Below are 17,043 nucleotides of genomic sequence, written 5' to 3' on the forward strand. Positions count from 1 at the left end.
CTGGAATATGACAGCCACAGGTACATCAAAGCATCTCAAGAAAGGGGAAGGCACACCTTCCTCTAGCCATGGGCAGCCTAATTTAAATATTAAAGGCTCCATGGATCTGCTTCTCTGTTGTGTTAATTTCGGTTGGTGGCAGTGCATACTAACGAGAGATAATTGAGGCAAGCCTGGAGAGGCTTGTTTGCCGAACAAGACAACAGGAAAGCAGGGCTAACACCACTTTGGTATGCAATGTGTCAGCTTAAAGCTAGTTCCCACCTATCTGTACAAAAGGCAGTGAATGGCCTGGCTGGGTCCATCAGTTACGACAGGTGTCCCTGCAGAGGCAACCCCTTTCAGAGGGACGAAAGTTGTGATTTGGGAGAGACAGGAAGTCTGCTCCCATCGCAAAGTTCAAGGGAGACCTGCGCTTTAATCAAGAGTCACAGAGGGCTCAGTAACCACAGAGACACTTTGATCTACAACAGACAGAAAGATGGGTGGGACTTGGGTATGTGTTGTCAACCCTCGTCTGTCCTGTTGCAGATCACTCTGGTCCGGACCTCTTGCATAACAGAAGATTGTTGGTGGGGACCCAGGATTGGCTCATTAAGATGGGCTTAGCCTGCACCAATCACTGCGGCCCATTTGGCTTCAAGAGAGGGCTGAACCCCTAACTTGGCAACTTGGCAGTTCATCCGATGACGTCAAAAGGAGCAAGAAGAAGCACTCATTTGGACCCATGCTGAAGGTACAGTCTAGCTTACATCTTCCGCCAGTGAAGGAAGGCCAGGAGTTCCAAGAGGGAAGCAAGATCCCTACCCCTAACCATCTCCCAGGGAACACAGGGAGATACTGGACTCAGAGGACCCGTCCAGCATCTGCAGAACCGGTACCCAGGCACAGAGCGTGCCCTGGTAGGTTCTGAGAGCAAGCTTCCTCGGTGGGAAGTGCCGGAGAGTATCTGAACTAGGGACAAGACTGTAGCCTGCAAACACTCCCCTGAGCTTTGGGCCGTCTGCCTTGAAAGGACAACACAAGCCCTGTGAAGAAGCTAGGAGGAGTGCCACAAAGGCATCATCCAGCGTCCATCTTTTAAGGACAGTCGAGTCCTCGAACCGCATCCGGCTGCACCGCCGACTGTCATCATGCTGCAGTCACCAGAGCCGCCCGAGGCGTCTTGACCAGCATTCCAAATATGCCAACCAGCACAGACAACGGTTCTTGGCCCGAGCCGCTGTGCTGGCCAGCCTGCTGCAGACGTCCGTCCAGCTTCGCTTGCCAAACTGCCTGCCGCCTGATACCAGCATCTATCTCCCGCCACTAACTGTCTCCGGAGCTGTGAAGCACCCTGGAACCGCTTCAACGCTGTCAAGCACCAAGAACTCCTTCAGCACCAGATATATTGTCGTTCTGCCCCCCTGGTCCTTCTCCGAATGCCCCCTAGAGACAGTTACGACCCTGCGCCCCCTTGGTGCTGGAACTGAATAACATTGAAAAGCAAGACTGATTACTTTACCAACTACACTCCTATCAGAGTGCATCCCTTTCCTTCGTGAAACTGTCTGTCCTCTGTGTTCCTTTACAGGGTGGGTCGTATTTGCAGTGTGCTAGAACTGTCTGTTGTAGTAATAATAAAGTAGATATTTATATACAACCTTGACTGGACAGTCCCTTTTATCATTGGGTAATAATTGTATTTTCGCTGTGTTGCAACTAACCAACGATCCACAGCCTTGCGGAGATAAGCCTGCCGTTCTGTCCACGTTGCCAAAATTGGACAAGGAGGTCTTATAATTCACTTGTATTCCAATCTGTTCGGATCACTTCTGGTGTACAAGAGGCGTGGGGTTGATTGATGGTTTAGAAACCAATATTCATCCCTGGACCACTGGTGCCCCGGGAAAGTTGATTCATCACAGCCAGATTTCAACAAAAGAAAAAATGTGCTTGTGGCCTGCAGACGAAGCTGTAAACCATGTTCACCGGGAAGGGAAACAAGAAATGTTTCTCAACCGGTCCCGACACGAGGAACAAAACTCGAGATCCCTATGGGACCCCGAAAAACCCTGTTTCCAAGAGCTAGGGTGCACGATTTCTGAGATATTTGCACTCAATGCACCGCAACAAACTGCACCACGCCTGGGTAAGGCGGAACAGCGACCTACATGATCATTAATTTTCAACAATTAATGAGTGTTATCTGGTCTGTCTACAGAACCCATTCGGAGATCGGATACTTTTGCTAGTAATCTTCTATTTGCCTAAGAACAATCAGTGCTTTACTGCTGAATGGCTAGGTTTGTGATACATAAACAAAATACACATAGTAAATATGTTGATCCACAAAGATAAGGTTTTACTTGTGTAATGGAATTTAAAGGTCTTACCTTTAAGCAAAGCTTCTGCACCAATGCACCCAAACCGTTTCATTGTAGCTTAAGTGCAGAGTGCCAAGATCACGTCTGCACTAGTGTTATTAGCAACCAAATTTATGAACGGGACGTTGGTGACAAACATTTGAATGGCCCACACCTAGAGCATTCCACACAATTTACGACTGCATGTAAAATCCAGTTATTGTGAATCGCCTGCAATTGACAACCAAATTCTGCACGTATAAATTGTAACTTTTTCAGGTTAATTTAAACCGCTGGAAAGAATGCCTTCACAATATCTAAAGCAAATGGCCATTTGGCAGCTCCGACCCTCAAGACACACCAAACGACAGCCGAGTTGTGGACCAATATTTTGCAAGAAAGAATGCTACTTCAGGTCATGGCATAAAATATATCAATTACCTTTTGAATCTTGACAATAATTTTTGTTTTTTCATTTTTGCCCACAAAGTCTTTCAGTTTTTGTTTCCTTAGTAGCTCTTTTCCAGCCCACCACAACTGAGCCTGCGACTCTTCTATGACCTGTTGTCCAGCCTAGAACAAAACAAGTCACACGTCAAAGTTCAAATTATGCTTACAAAAGAGATCAGTCGCAATCCACAAAGCGGATGCACTGTGAAACAATCCCATACACACTCCAAAAAAAAAAAACATTTAAAATAACACTGAGCACAGTTTGAAGGAGCAAAGAAAGTAGAATGTAAACACAGTGAAGTATGTTCTTTTTAGTTAAACGATACATGCAGTCATAATTTGACTATGACTATAAGAGCACTTTTGGTACATTTGAAACGGGTATTTGCCAAATACATCGCTCAGATTCTAGGTACATGCCCACACAGATAAAGAGCTTAATGCGCATGCTTACCGTTAGGTAGTTTCACGCTAGTCCACATTATGTAGGACTTTAGAAGACTCACACTTAGGAACCCGGGCTCCAACTCTTAGTATAGGCCTGAACCACACACGTTTTGTTGGTAGCAATGGCTGAGCAGCCAGACTTATTTTAGGAGGGAGAACAGGGCTGTAGGTGGTACAAAGAACTTACACATAGGCCCAAAGAAACACTGAAGCACTAAAGTTATATAAAAATAATGGTTTAATATATAATATAATATACACACAGACACACAAACATCCACAACAAGGTAAAGGAATTCTTCAAAAAAGGTAAGTACTGTAACACACAATAAGTTACTTATGCAATAGTAATCACGTTTGTACTACATGTAGAATGGCAGTTTGCAATTCAATTCAAAGGTAATTAAAACATTTGTAATACCTTTCAGAATATCTGTTCCAGATAAAAATGGAGGAAACAAAACCCACATAAAGCAGGAAAATACTTGTTATCATTTTCACAGAGGCCTAACACTTTAGAATTCCATCCCTATCTAGTTATGAGTGGTTACAAGTCAGATTGGAGAGCAAAACAGGTAAGGCACAAGATGTAAAAAGTCAGTAGCAAATGAGTAAAGCTTTTGTTGAAAAATAACTTCAGGGACTTCTGAGCAGGGTCCCTGAAGGCACACAGGTGTTCGGCCTGGGCGAACTCCCAACACACGAATCAGCATGCCAGCAACACAGGAGCTGCAAGGCAACTCTAGGTAAGGGTTACCAAGAGTTTCACAGTACCTTAGAAGTGAAGAGGATGCAGCACAACACCTCCATGATGCAGCAGCAGACCTGGTCACCGGCTACCTGGTCAGGCAGGGCAGACGAACGAAGGGACACTGGAAAGGATCTTGCAGCCGAGATCGAGCGAAGAGGGTCTCAGCAAAGGATTCTTCAGGGTTCTGTGATTATGATGCATTTTCCAAAGCACAAGTGAAGAACGGTTATCGCCCGGTTGATTCATCTCAGTTTCTCAGTCCAGCACTGTGGTGAGGGGACGTCAAGGAATAGAATCTTGCCGCTGGAGGTCTGGAAGTCCAAAGTTTCATGAGGATTCGATCTTTGGAAGACAATGTACTGCACAGTGGACACAAGTCCCAGGGTATTTGGCGATTTGCAGCCCGTGGAGGTCAAAGCTCATTATGGGATTGTTTGAAATGCAGGTTGTCTCAAGATCGACCGGTCCCACCAGTCTAAGGGAGAGAGTCGTCCTCTTCAGAATTCTCCCAATGCTTGGAAGAGGGTGCAGGTGGGGCTAGGGGTGGGGGGGAGGGGGCAATCACACAGCAGCAGTTACACAGACGTCATCTCCGGTTGTCTGGAAGTGGCCGTTTCTCTTCTTCTTCCTTGTTGTTTCTTCAGTTCCAGTGGTCAGCATGTGTTCAGCCTCAGGATCCATGCCTTTTATGCAGGAACCCAGCCAATCCGAACCCATGTACCATTCAATCTCTGGGTGGTGTCTGTCCTTTTAGGACAGCCGGCTCACCCAGAGTTCGAACTGGTTCCAGGCAGGCACAGCAGAAGACACAGAACAGCAGAGTTTCGGAGTCCTTCCCTATTTCCTGTCCTCACAGACACACTGGAGCCTCAGCAGGCTTCACAAAGAGATCCCGCCGAACCAGGACCTCCCCCACCCCACTCTGCACGGCAGAAGAAGAACCAAGAAAGGACATGTCCTCATGAAGTAGCGAAAAAAGAACACTGTCACCAGTTTGGGTCAATGGTGACCCTTCTGTTCACTACCGCAGCTGTAGGTACAACATGGGAGTAAACATTGCACAAAAGTAGGTAGGATAAAACCACCGCCACCAGAGCTGAAGCTATGCATCACAGTCAGATCGAAGCAGCTAGGACAACACCGGGTGATGAAACTACAGGGCGGTCAGCCAATCTAGCAGTCACACGGGGTAGGGGGTGGGATATGGATCTGAGCCAGTGAACCAGTCACATGGCCACCAGTGCCCATCAGCAGGTTGCTATGCGAAAGGGACACTAAATGGAGTGGTGTTCCTAAAGAGAACCAATCAGATATTAAGTCACTGTGTTCGTGGAAGGTGGCCAGCCTTCAGAGTTTCCATCAAAGCGTTTGCGAAGGCCATTATCTAGCCAGCATCGTGTGAATGTCTCCCTTTCCACTAAAAGCAGGTTGTCTTGTGTTCCGTCCTCAATAGTGCGGACCAATGGCAGTGTAATAAAGTTCCGTCGGTCAGCACAAATGTTATTTTACAAATTGTTCTGGGGCGGGCCGAGAATCAATGTGGTGCCACATGGGGAGGCGACATGTTGGGATACTGTTGAACTGTTTGCTCCAATCATACTTCACTAGCATACGTCCAGCACCAAGGATATGACGTAGACTAGCCAATGAAATTTCTGGGTAACATCAAAAATATGAACATACTTAATTCGAAGTGTTTCAAAGGGTCTCGACCATTGTGTTTTATGGTATAAAACTAATGTTCGTAGTACACTCGATGTCAGCTCTCATCAATCAGATCTATTCCACTGTTCTGTTTAATCTATGCTTTCCCAGCTGTAATAAACAGCGTTCCTTCTTGTCCGATGAGCTGCTCCTTTTTCAAGTACGTGTATTAACATGATTTTTTAACCTTCTCTTACAAAACGCTGCTGATGGAATATTGAGCGTTGCTGAATAGCAAGCTTCAAGTCTCTACAGGGTCAGGAAAAGCGATTAGTGGTGCAATCTCCGCTGGGCTCTGATTTGACAGAACTGCGTGGTGTCCCGAAATCGCTTGTTAATAACCATCTGGTAAGTTCAAGAAGGTCATCAAGAGATGAGAAGAAGGATGAAAGGAAGAAGCCAGTTCAACTCCTCGTTATGGGGGAATAGACTTAAAATATGACACCAAGAGAAGAGTTGCAGCTCAACTGGTGACACAACATAACAAAGAACATGATAATTGAAGCTGGCTAGCAGAGGTCTTGGTTGTGAAAAAAATAAAAGAGCATAACTGCTACAATCAGATGGCAGAAAAAGCTTCACCCTGGAAGTTGGAATATTAGAGGGTTTAGTCATTTGTTTGGGAATGGAGATTTAGATTATGATTTGTTTGATATCATATGCCTTCAAGAGACCTGGCTGAGAAAGGATTGGATGTATACACTATTTATCTAAACCAAGCATTAAAAGGGCCCAAGGGGAGACCGAAGTCAGGTTTGTAAACAGTGGTTAAAAATGGAAGAGGTCTAACTGTGATGGCAACGGTCAATCCTAACGCCCGTATACAAATTTTAATAGTACAGGTCAACAAATTACAACCCTGTAATCAAAAGTGGGTGGTCCTATTCAATTTGTACTGGAATAACGACATAAAGGGAGGGGGAGAGGTGTCAAATTTCCAGTCAAGAATTATGTGTTTATTAGACAGGTCTTTTGAAGTATGGTTGAATCCAGGGATAATAATGTGTGAGGATCTAAATATTCACTGCTTTGATCGAAGTTATGTCCTGCTAAAGGATGTCCATGGGGCTTCGACTAAGCCGGAAAAGAGGGCATGCTTGGAGAGAAGAGCTGAGCGGTCAGAATGTACATCTGTTAAACAGGCAAACTAAGGGAGACATACCACCTAAAGCAACATGGAAAAGGAGCAATGATAGGAAACCCCTGGATTACATTTTTGTATCTGAGAATATGCTCATGCGAATTCGGTCTTTGCAAGTGGGCAAGAAAAAACATAGTGACCATAATGTTTTGAGGCTATCTTGCAAAGGATGGGAGTGTCAAGTAAGTGAGATTTACCCCATGGTGCAGTTGCTACACCAGGAAAAACACAGATTGATCATGAACCAAAAGAGGATTGTATGGCTGACAGATTTGCGCAGCACGCTGAGGGCATGCCCAACAAACAGGTGGCTTCAGTGTTGTTCCTGGTAGATTTTGTCGAAGTTAGAAAATTAGGGTTAAAAAAATCTTTTTCGCATTCGCATGTACACGACTCTGAACTGATGAATACAAAAAGAATGTTGATGGCCACCGTTGAAAGGTAATTAAGAGGGAGACACTGCTGCTAAGATAAATAAATGTAATCAACAACACCGTAACTGGGTTAGATCTAGAAAGTATATGATGTTGCAACAAGATGCAGAATCAATGCTTCAGAAATGTATCGAAAAAAAGACTGGTGAAATTTGGCAGCTGATTAATTCCTTGAATGCACTCCAGGGAGCGTTGATAATTAACGCGGTCCCAGCTGCACGGTGTGTTGAGCATTTGTTCCCTTTTGTTCTCACAAACTGATGTAGATGGAATGGAAGTTGTTGAAACAATTCTGTAATGAGCGATCATTACCTATTGAAATGGACGACACGGTTGACCTCATTAAGAAAGCTAGCAACTCCAGAAACCCTGGGCCGGATGGCACATGTAATGTTGAAGGAGAAAGAACCCTGTTGCAGGGGGCACAGTTTATGGGGAAATTGTCCCATTATATAAAAAAAGGGAAGAGGGTTCCGATGTCATGGAAGTCATCACTGGCGGTACCGATTTTCAAGAAGGGCAATAAGTCGGACCCTAAAAACTATAGACCTATCGCTCTTCTTGAAGTTGCAAGACAGATATTTGCAACTTGGGTTGTTGCCTCTGGTAATTATAATGTGCTACAGTCGGGGTTTGTAAAGGAGATGGGCACATCTTTGAATGCATTTCTAATAAACATACTAATAAATTGTGTAGCCAGAAAGAAAAGTAAGATGTATCTAGCCTTTAGAGACCTGTCTCTAGCATTTGAAACCAAAAATCGCAAGAGACTTTGGGAAAAGTTAAAATCATGGGAATGCCGGGGAGGTATTTTGGAAGCAATACAGGAGTTATACTCTGGTACATCATTAAAAGTAAGAATGGATTCCAGGGGGACACTCTCTGACCCGATCCCTACTGGGAAAGGCCTCAAACAAGGGTGTCCACTCGTGCCAGCCCTTTTTAAACTGTTTATTTTTGATTTACATAAAACTTTAAATACTGCTAAAAGCTTTCCTAATAATAATAATATATAAGGGTAATAATAATATAAGGGGATTAGGTAGGGGGTTGGGGTGGGGGTGTGGGGTGTTTCCCCCCGCATATATATCCTAATTGACCGTTTAAATTCGGTTAATTGTTATTCGAACAATTGTCATTCATACAATCCGTATACAACCTACAAAAACATGTGATCACATAAACATTTTGGATCACTTGAAACAGGCAGCAAGGAATTGGTGCCCTTTCACCATTACCGCCACATTAAACACCCGCAGCAACCTATACCGCTTGTGGGCAAGGTCTCACTGTAAAAATGCCTAAATACTTCTCCTTCTACATTTATTGCCAATACCAAAGTCATATCCCACACTCACTCCAACATCACCCCAGGCATCACTCGCTTTAGTGCATTCATGTGGGGAGGACCTATGTGGTGCCACCTTAATGCCACTAGTCACCACATATATGCAATACACAGCCAAACCAACATTCATTCAGACACCAGAGTCTGACCTGTGCAGAGTCTTTCAGACAAGGATACGTCAATTATGGGTTACAAATTTCAAGTTTCAAGCTACTAGCCTGCCATAAAAAGTAACTCGCCCCTCTCAGTTCTCAACATGCATAAAGCACACCATTTCTTACCCACCATGAGTCAAAGTTTGACGCCTGTGAATGACAGCTGTGTAATATACAGAAACCCTTTAACATGGACAACAGGAAACCATCAGGTGATTAACACAAATTGAACCTCGTGCAACACGGAAAGCATGTTTACATACTTGAGTTCCTGATAGATCCTCTTTGCTCTCAAACTCCATTCTTATTGGTTCGTGGGGAGGTAAGCCCATGGGATAAACAATCATGGTTGCTCCTCTGAGTTGATCCAGTGCATCTTTTACCATATGCAGTGTTACACATACATTAGCTTCAACTTGTTTCTAGAATTGAAAGAGTAAATATTTAAAATGGGAAACATCACTTGTGATAAAGTCACAGATATACACACACACCTGCCACCTTAAAATGTATTATCTTCCAAATAGCTTTATTTCCCCTCTCCCCCATAACCATCTATCACAACCATGGTTGCAAATGACAGATGCCACTATGACAACATTTTTGTGTGTTCACAATGCCAGGCATGATGAAAAACAGACATGTTGGAACCTTTACTGTCAGTCAAGCAAGTTACTGTCAAGCCAACATAATGATCAAAAGGGAGTTTTATGGCTTTTTAAAATAGCACAGGCTCTCATTACCTTCCCATGGCAGAGTTCAGGATGTTCCAGACCTCTTTAGGATGTCCAGAAACAGTCTGCTCCTATGCCCAGTGCAAGTGTTGCAAATTATAGCATCCCCATTTAACAAGTCCCCTATCAAATTAAATTCCTGCTGTTAGGGTGCCATACCAAGATGCTTACAGTAAAGAAACCAGCATCTGAGGAAAAAACCACTGCTGCGGGATAGGCTGATGCCAATATAGATGTGGTAACAAAAGAAACAAGAAAAAGGAAGGTTAGCTTTGTGGTGAATCTACTAAACAAGGCACCTGGCAAAGTTGAGGGAAAGCCGAACATTGTGGGCAGACTTGAAACGACTTGCTTCTTATTATATATTTCTTTAGAAACAGGGTTCATATCATGCTTGTGCTGCCCTCTGCACCCCCCATACTCGCACACGAATCCTGTATACAGTCGCCTTAGTTCCACAGAGATACCACCTGCTGTGATCATTTAGTGGTTTGTTTAATTGATAAGAATCATAAACTACCAATGTGAAGACATGTGATACCAAAAAAAGCATGCCCATTGTCTCCCTTGGAAGCGAAAGGCCAATTGAACTTTCTTTTTGCTCTTCTTCTCCACAAAGTTAAGGTGGAACTTAAATGCTTACGGTTTTGCTCTTAGCAGATAACGCACAAGTCATAATGGTCACCGGCTGCTACGTTTAAGACAACAGAACTTAAATTCCATGCTCTCCACACCAAATATTTAAAGCACCTGAAATTAGACAAGAATTGCATTGACTGCTAGCGAGTAACGGTTCCATCTGCGCAATAAAATAAACTGTGTGCATGTGCAGAGCTGGTAGCTTGCTTGTGTGCTCAGCCTCCACATTTACAGTAAGTGAGCAGCTCCTGAATGATCTAGAGCATTTGGGCATGTACGAAGGAGTGACACAGCACAAGTTTAAGATCAATGTCCCTTTTTGCATACACAATGTTCACTAAAAGTCTAATGTTGAATGCAAATAAAAATGTTTTACCCTAAAAGGGGTGAGTATGGGACATCTTGCCCACGTCTCTTCAGTGTACTGCTGCATCAGCTACCCCTGAAATGCTCTCCTCCTGAATTTATGAAAAGTGGTATAGAAATAAAAGAGGACACCGCAGTTAAGGTGCTTGACTCCTGCCGACAACAAGAGCATCTCCTACATACAATTGGTCATATCAAGGCTACGAAGGATTGAAGAGTATATTTTGTGTTTTAAACATTGCCCGATGACCTAACCAATTATTGAAGAAATCAAAAAAGGCTGGCCTCAATGGAGAACAGTAGCCCCTTAAAAATAGCATTTACATTCAAAAACATGTTTAACAAAGGACTCCCTGCTGAAGAGAGACACAAAGATGATTACTTATTAGTACCCTTTATGGAAGATTCTGGCCGGCTCAGCCAATCAGAAAGGGAGGTTTTGAAGAGATTCTGGGCACCATTAGCCCGTAGTTGCTCGGAATTGCTCCTTTCAAGCTGAGTGGACAGATCTGGGGGTCCCTGGGGCCTGCGTCCATCCTCCCTCTTAGCTGCTCCTCTCCACAGCAATGGCATTCTGCTCTCCCATATTTCTCATTAGTCCGTGGCCCAAGGCGGAAGGACTCTTCCACTCCGCTTCCTGTATGCAATGTCCCGAAATACAGGCATTCATGCAGTGCATCATCTACGTTGCACCCCCCCACACACACCCATGTTAACATAGCTGCGCAATAGAGTAGGGAGATCGCAGCTAGAGTCTGGGTCCTTTCGTAGTGGGCAGAGAGCACAATCAGTCAACCCCTGGGTGCTAGAAACCCTAAGCATCCGGTGGGGGTGGGGTAAATTACCCAAGTATTGAGTGCCCAAAGCCCTCTACGTCACCTTCGCTTGGGCCATTTAGTCAAGTTTCTGGGCACCTAATGCCCAGGAATTCCTGCCCTTCCCATCACTAGGGTATAATTACTAAGCATCTACAACGAACAAAGAGGAGAGCTTTTATAGGTGGTTTCTGAGCTAGGTTACCAACTCCTGCAAGGGACTGGAACAATTCATTCTTCACCCAGGAATTCATGGAGTGATATTGGTGGATTACAATAAATATTTCTTCTGGTTATACACATACTATGTCTTTCTCAAACCTGTATAGCATCCATGGCCAGATGAAATAGAACCCCTGGCTCCCAGATGCTATAAGAACCTGCCCTGTATTTATTTCTATGAAAGACTCACTTCTTTCAAAAGATAGCATTTTGATTATAGTTTCCTGGATAGCACTCCTAAAGTTGTGGTCTTCATTGCCCCACACCTTTGCAACCAGCGTTACTTAGTCAGAGGAGAGCACAAGAAGTCTGTTGGACTTAGTGAGAGCGCTCTTACTGGAGACAAGTGCCAGGTGCTTTTATTTTTTATCTGCACATTTGCCTTCGGTATAGATTTACTGGTCGGGTGTGGATATCTTTACTGCAAAGCACAAGGTGAAATGATGTCGGGGTAATCCCCATTCAAACGGTTCAAATATTATTCTCCCATGCTTCTTTTTCTTAGAGCAATCCACTACTTTCATCTAAGAGTGGGTTATTATCAATAAAGGGCATGCCCACATGTCTGGGTTGAACTGCAAGCCAGAATCCAGACACTGCTTTCTCATGTTAATAGCCATATCTAGGTTTCTGAAGGCCAAGTTTGTGATACTAAGCACTGCTCCGATATTCTGTGTAACCACATTTGTCTATAGCTCGAAGTGCTGTATTCACCAATTGCACTGTGAAACATATTTTAAAGTTTTAAGCATTTATTCCCTAGAACCCTTGTATCTTGCAAGAAGGACCACGTAATTCACCACACACAGTCTAAGGAACCTGGATGAAGAAATTGTTCTCCCATGAGTATCTTTGAATCTTCTTGGAAGATCAGTAAGGAGGGACAGAAGCAACTGATGCTAGTCTGGCAGATCTTCTGGTCTTGGACATCATAGTCAAAATGGTGACAAGGTAACTTCATGTGAAAGGAGCATCCAATAATGACCTATTCCAGTCGCACCTTCTTCCTGCAGAAGCAAAAAGGTCCCTACATAAAATCCTGTCCCACAAAGACCTAATCCAGAATATTAACAAAAAGAAAATGCCAACATTCTCGAATAAACACGGACTAGAACTTTCAAATCGTACCTTAGATATTATTGCTTTAGCTTCCTCAACCGTCTTTTTTAAAACATCTTTCATTTTTTCATTTGGAGCTAAAATGAAAGAGTGTAAAGTTAAGGTTAGGCGCTAAAATATCACACATGTGATGTGGAGTTAAACATTTCAAATTGACAGAGCAGCATCCTAGAAAATAAAATACTTTCCAAAGCAGGTATTTATTGGCCATTAATATTTCAAACATAACTTCCTTCATATTAGCCTTGAGTTAGCAAGGTTCTGACTGGCACAGTTAGTCTTTAGAATAAATTCACCAAAAGCAGAATTAGCTTACCGATAAAAATAAATGAAGCAGACAATAACATGCTGTGGAAAATCACAAGAGTGACAAAGGGCTGTGCCTACCAACAAACAAAAGCTTAGAGTTTACAAATATCAAACATCGGACAAGCCAACAAGCAAGAGTTATACATTGACATCACGGTTTCCATAATCAAATGAGGCTATCTATCACCATTACTATAACTATCTCCCTGTGATAAGCGATTAGCCCTTATAACTTACACTTGTCTTATTGAAAGAGTTGTTACACAGGCTATGTAGATGGTTCGAATGCATTTGCTCCGATTTATTTACTGGAGTTTCAGAACACACTACACTGCAGGAATTCTTCAAGGTGCTGGGTGGGATGTGGTAACCTTCAAAATTAAGCCAGCATGCCAAATTCCAGATCCTAACAAGAGAGGGAGAATAGACAGTGGGGGTGGAGGGTGGAAAGAAGATCTTGGGGAGGAAAGGGTCTGGGTCGAGAATAGAGAATAGGTCCAAGAGACATTTACAGGATAAACAAGGTGGCTCCATCAAAGAGCCCGAAAGAAAAATGATAACAAATGGAGGAAGGGAGTAGATAAGAGGGTGAAGGAGGACGGCAAAGAAGTATTGGGTTACACTTGATGGATTAGTAAAGCCATTGCAGACATAGGAGAGTGGGAGAATACTACAAGTCAGAAGAACAGCTGAGCATTAGCCTCGCTACAAAGAGATACTATACAATTGAAAGTAAGGGGTAAAGTAACCTTATTGCATTGGAACTTGCAGACAGATGTTCAGAAATGAAAAAGCAGCAATTTCCCCCCAAAATTCAATTGCTACATCTGCTGAATTTCAAGGGTTTTGTTGCATTAAATCTGGGCAACTTAACTGCACATTAACTAAGGTTTATTCAGTAAAGATATATACGGCTATGTATTACCACTATCAAGTTTGTATTCAATATAAAACATTTGTACTGCAATAATATTCTGACCATGGTGCATGTAATTTGCATGTGACTGCATGTTATTCATTGTGCATGTTTTCTGCATGTAAAGTGTAGCAGAGCACTTCACTGTAGACAGTCACCCTAGTAGGCTATTTATAATACCCTTTCCCGCTCTTGCGCTGCAACACATAGAATAAAGCAGAGTCCCACAAAAAATTTGGTCCAGCTGTCAGTCACTGACGTAGCAGTCATCGCTGCGCCTGAACATAAAAAGCTACATGTTATTTAAGTCATCTCTGCTAGTAATTGAATAATCACTGAATTCCAATTACTATTCTTATGCAATGTAAAGCTCTGTTTATTTTCATGTTTGCAAAGATTACGGTCGTCAGAATGGCCTTCATCCACCGCAGTGCTTCGAAGCCATAGCAAAGGCAGTAGGTGCTATACAAATATCAGATAACAAATATTTATGGTTCTAGAAAATGGACAGAAAATATCTAGCACATTTTTTAACTTCACAACTAACGTAGCACAGTGTCTGCAGTAAACAAAACAGACAAAAACCTGTCAGGGCTGCACGACTAGTCATTGAAAACTGATCAAAAGGTTTAAAAGATCTGCACATTGCTAAAATAATGTTGATCTTTATTTACAAGATTGATCGTCCAGTAAAAAAGTAAAACATTTGTGATTACCGTGTCCATTTCGACGTCCAATCTCATCTTTTTTGAAAATGCTTCCCCCGCTTGGCTCACATTTTTCAGACCATTCATCTTTTAACTTCAGTTCTTCAATTTGCTCGTCCGTCAGTCCTTGCATGTTAGGGGGTAGCGTGATACCGTGATCTGCCAACTCTTGCATTTCTTCAGATAAAGAAAGGGGCATTCAGAATCATAGATAGCAAATATACAGAACATGGTGATTTTATGGACTTCAACAGTAGCGTTAATAAAGATTTCTCGCAGTTTCCTAGGCACTGCGGCCCCAACACCGAAACAAGTAAATAGATAATTCACATTGGAAAATGCACGAAGAAGTTTTATTCTAAAAATAGAACATGTCACTCAACCTATTGAACAGCCAATAAAATGGCCCACTGGTTACTCACTACGGAGGTTTATGTCGAACATAAAGGTTGCAGCTGGAATGTGGCAGGGCAGTCTCAGTTTTTTAAATGGTCCATATTTGTAACATCGACATCTTATTTACAGCATTTGATGGTGCAAAATGTGGGGCAAATGCACAGGTTAACATTATTTTAAAACAAATTTGCTAAATATTTGGTACAAGTTTATTTGAACTGCTTTTATCCTAGCTTGGTACGCTAGGCTGTTCTTCCATACAGAACCACATGGCGATCTCAGGCGGCCGCACACACTGCTCAATGTGCCACGCTTTTTGAATTTAACAGTCCATAGATCACAGTAGGAAACAACTTTGTGATCGTGGAAGCCTTTTGCCAAAATACGCCGGCTCGGCATGTTTGTATTTGTGCGGGCACCATTTTAAAACTAGCTCAGCAGTTTCCACAGATCAGACGCAAATGTTTTACAGGCTCTTAGCAGTTTGCATGTGTAGGCCGTGGAGGAGGCAAGGGATTTTAGCTGTTTGTCAAGTGATAGTGTAGAAACAAGATAGAATCCCAGGGTTTTTACATCCTTGGATACTTGGATGATGTTCCCGTCTATGTTGAATGAAGAGAATTCCTGACCTAGTTTTTTGATATTGTCTTGGGTACCCAGGATAATCAACTCTGTCTTATCATTGTTTAGACAGAGGCCGTGAGTGGCCATACATGCCTGGATGATAAGGTATACCTTTGTTCACCAATTCCGTGTCTTTAGCATGATCCCCAGAAAGCGGGAGGAGGATCTGTGTATCATCTGCATAATTAGTGTAGGTGATACCAAGATGGTCCAGATCATCAAACAGGGGCTTGGTGAAGATATTGTATAGAGTTGGGGATACACAAGAGCCCTGGGGAACACCACATGAGATAGGGGTGGGATCTGCCGCTGCCGAGGGGGAGAAGACTCTCATCGTTCTCTCGCTCAAGAATGACTTGATCCATCCAATGGCTTCCGAGGAGAAATGGGCGGCGGAGTCCAGGTGACTGCAGAGGACTTTGTGATCCACCAAATCAAAGGCAGCTGAGAGGTCCAGGAGTAGTAGGAGTACTGTTCTCCCTTTGTCTCTCAGCTCATCAATTTGAGACTTTAAGTCAATGAGGGCCGTTTCTGTTCCGTGTAGGGGACGGAAGTCCGATTGTCTTTCGCCTAATAGGTTATGTAATTCAAGGTGCTTTTGAATTTGGTTGTATGAGGCTTTGTCCAGAATCTTAAGAAGAAACGGTACTGTAGTAATATGGCGGTAATTAGTGGGGATGAGGGGATCTAAAGTCTGTTTTTTAAAGAGGGGGGGGGGAGCACCCAGGACTGTTTAAGGTTGGCAGGGATGGTGCCTGAGACGAAGGAGGCGTTAATCAATTTGGTGATAAAGGGCGATAGTTCTCTGGCAGCGTCTTTTATTAGCTGTGCTGGGCAAATGTCACCTTTACAGTTTGATGGTTTAAGCAACAGGATAACTTTTTCTACTTCCAAGGTGGTCATTTTGGAGAAGTGGAAGGTATTGCTGTGCGCCAGTGGGTTATTGATGTGAGGCATTTTAGGCGAATCCTGAATTTTAAGTACTTCTTTTTTTTGCTGGATTTTGTTTTGGAGTGTGATAATTTTATTTGCTGGGGCTTGCTGGATATCCGTGCACCAAGGTTTGTCCTTAGTACAAGTGTCCTGAATGGCGATGGGAGACTCGAGTTCCTTTAAAATGGAAAAAAGCTCTTTCATGCTGGAATTAGATTTAGCTATACGGTCATCATATGAGTTATGTTTTGCCTGGCAAACTTCTTTTTTGTAAAGTGAGAAAAGTGTGGATAGTTTGGCTTTGTTATCGACTGATGGGCAGAGCCTCCAGGTGGTTTTACTCTTTCTTTTCAGAATGCGTAAATCTCTTAGCTGTGGAGTAAACCATTTGTTTAGATGAGCTTTTGGTTTGCTTGGTCTAAGTTTGAGAGGAGCCACTTTATCTAGGGTGGTGAGCATGATAGTATTAAATTCTTGCACTAGGC

General features: G+C 43.1%; 1 protein-coding gene across 1 annotated transcript in view; it reads right to left on the minus strand.

Moving 5' to 3' along the window:
* CFAP298 (cilia and flagella associated protein 298) overlaps positions 1-17,043 on the minus strand; it is a 104,734-nt gene that overhangs the window by 69,537 nt on the left and 18,154 nt on the right. Inside the window, exons 3-6 of the mRNA XM_069636344.1 lie at positions 14,615-14,782; positions 12,683-12,750; positions 9,042-9,200; positions 2,787-2,918 (exon numbers count right to left, since the gene is read on the minus strand). Of these exons, the coding sequence (XP_069492445.1) occupies positions 2,787-2,918; positions 9,042-9,200; positions 12,683-12,750; positions 14,615-14,782 (527 nt within the window). The remainder of the gene's footprint in view (positions 1-2,786; positions 2,919-9,041; positions 9,201-12,682; positions 12,751-14,614; positions 14,783-17,043) is intronic.

The sequence above is a fragment of the Ambystoma mexicanum genome, chromosome 7p (genome assembly GCF_040938575.1).
Source record: "Ambystoma mexicanum isolate Mex_15411 chromosome 7p, UKY_AmexF1_1, whole genome shotgun sequence".
In the NCBI taxonomy this organism is placed as follows: domain Eukaryota; kingdom Metazoa; phylum Chordata; class Amphibia; order Caudata; family Ambystomatidae; genus Ambystoma; species Ambystoma mexicanum.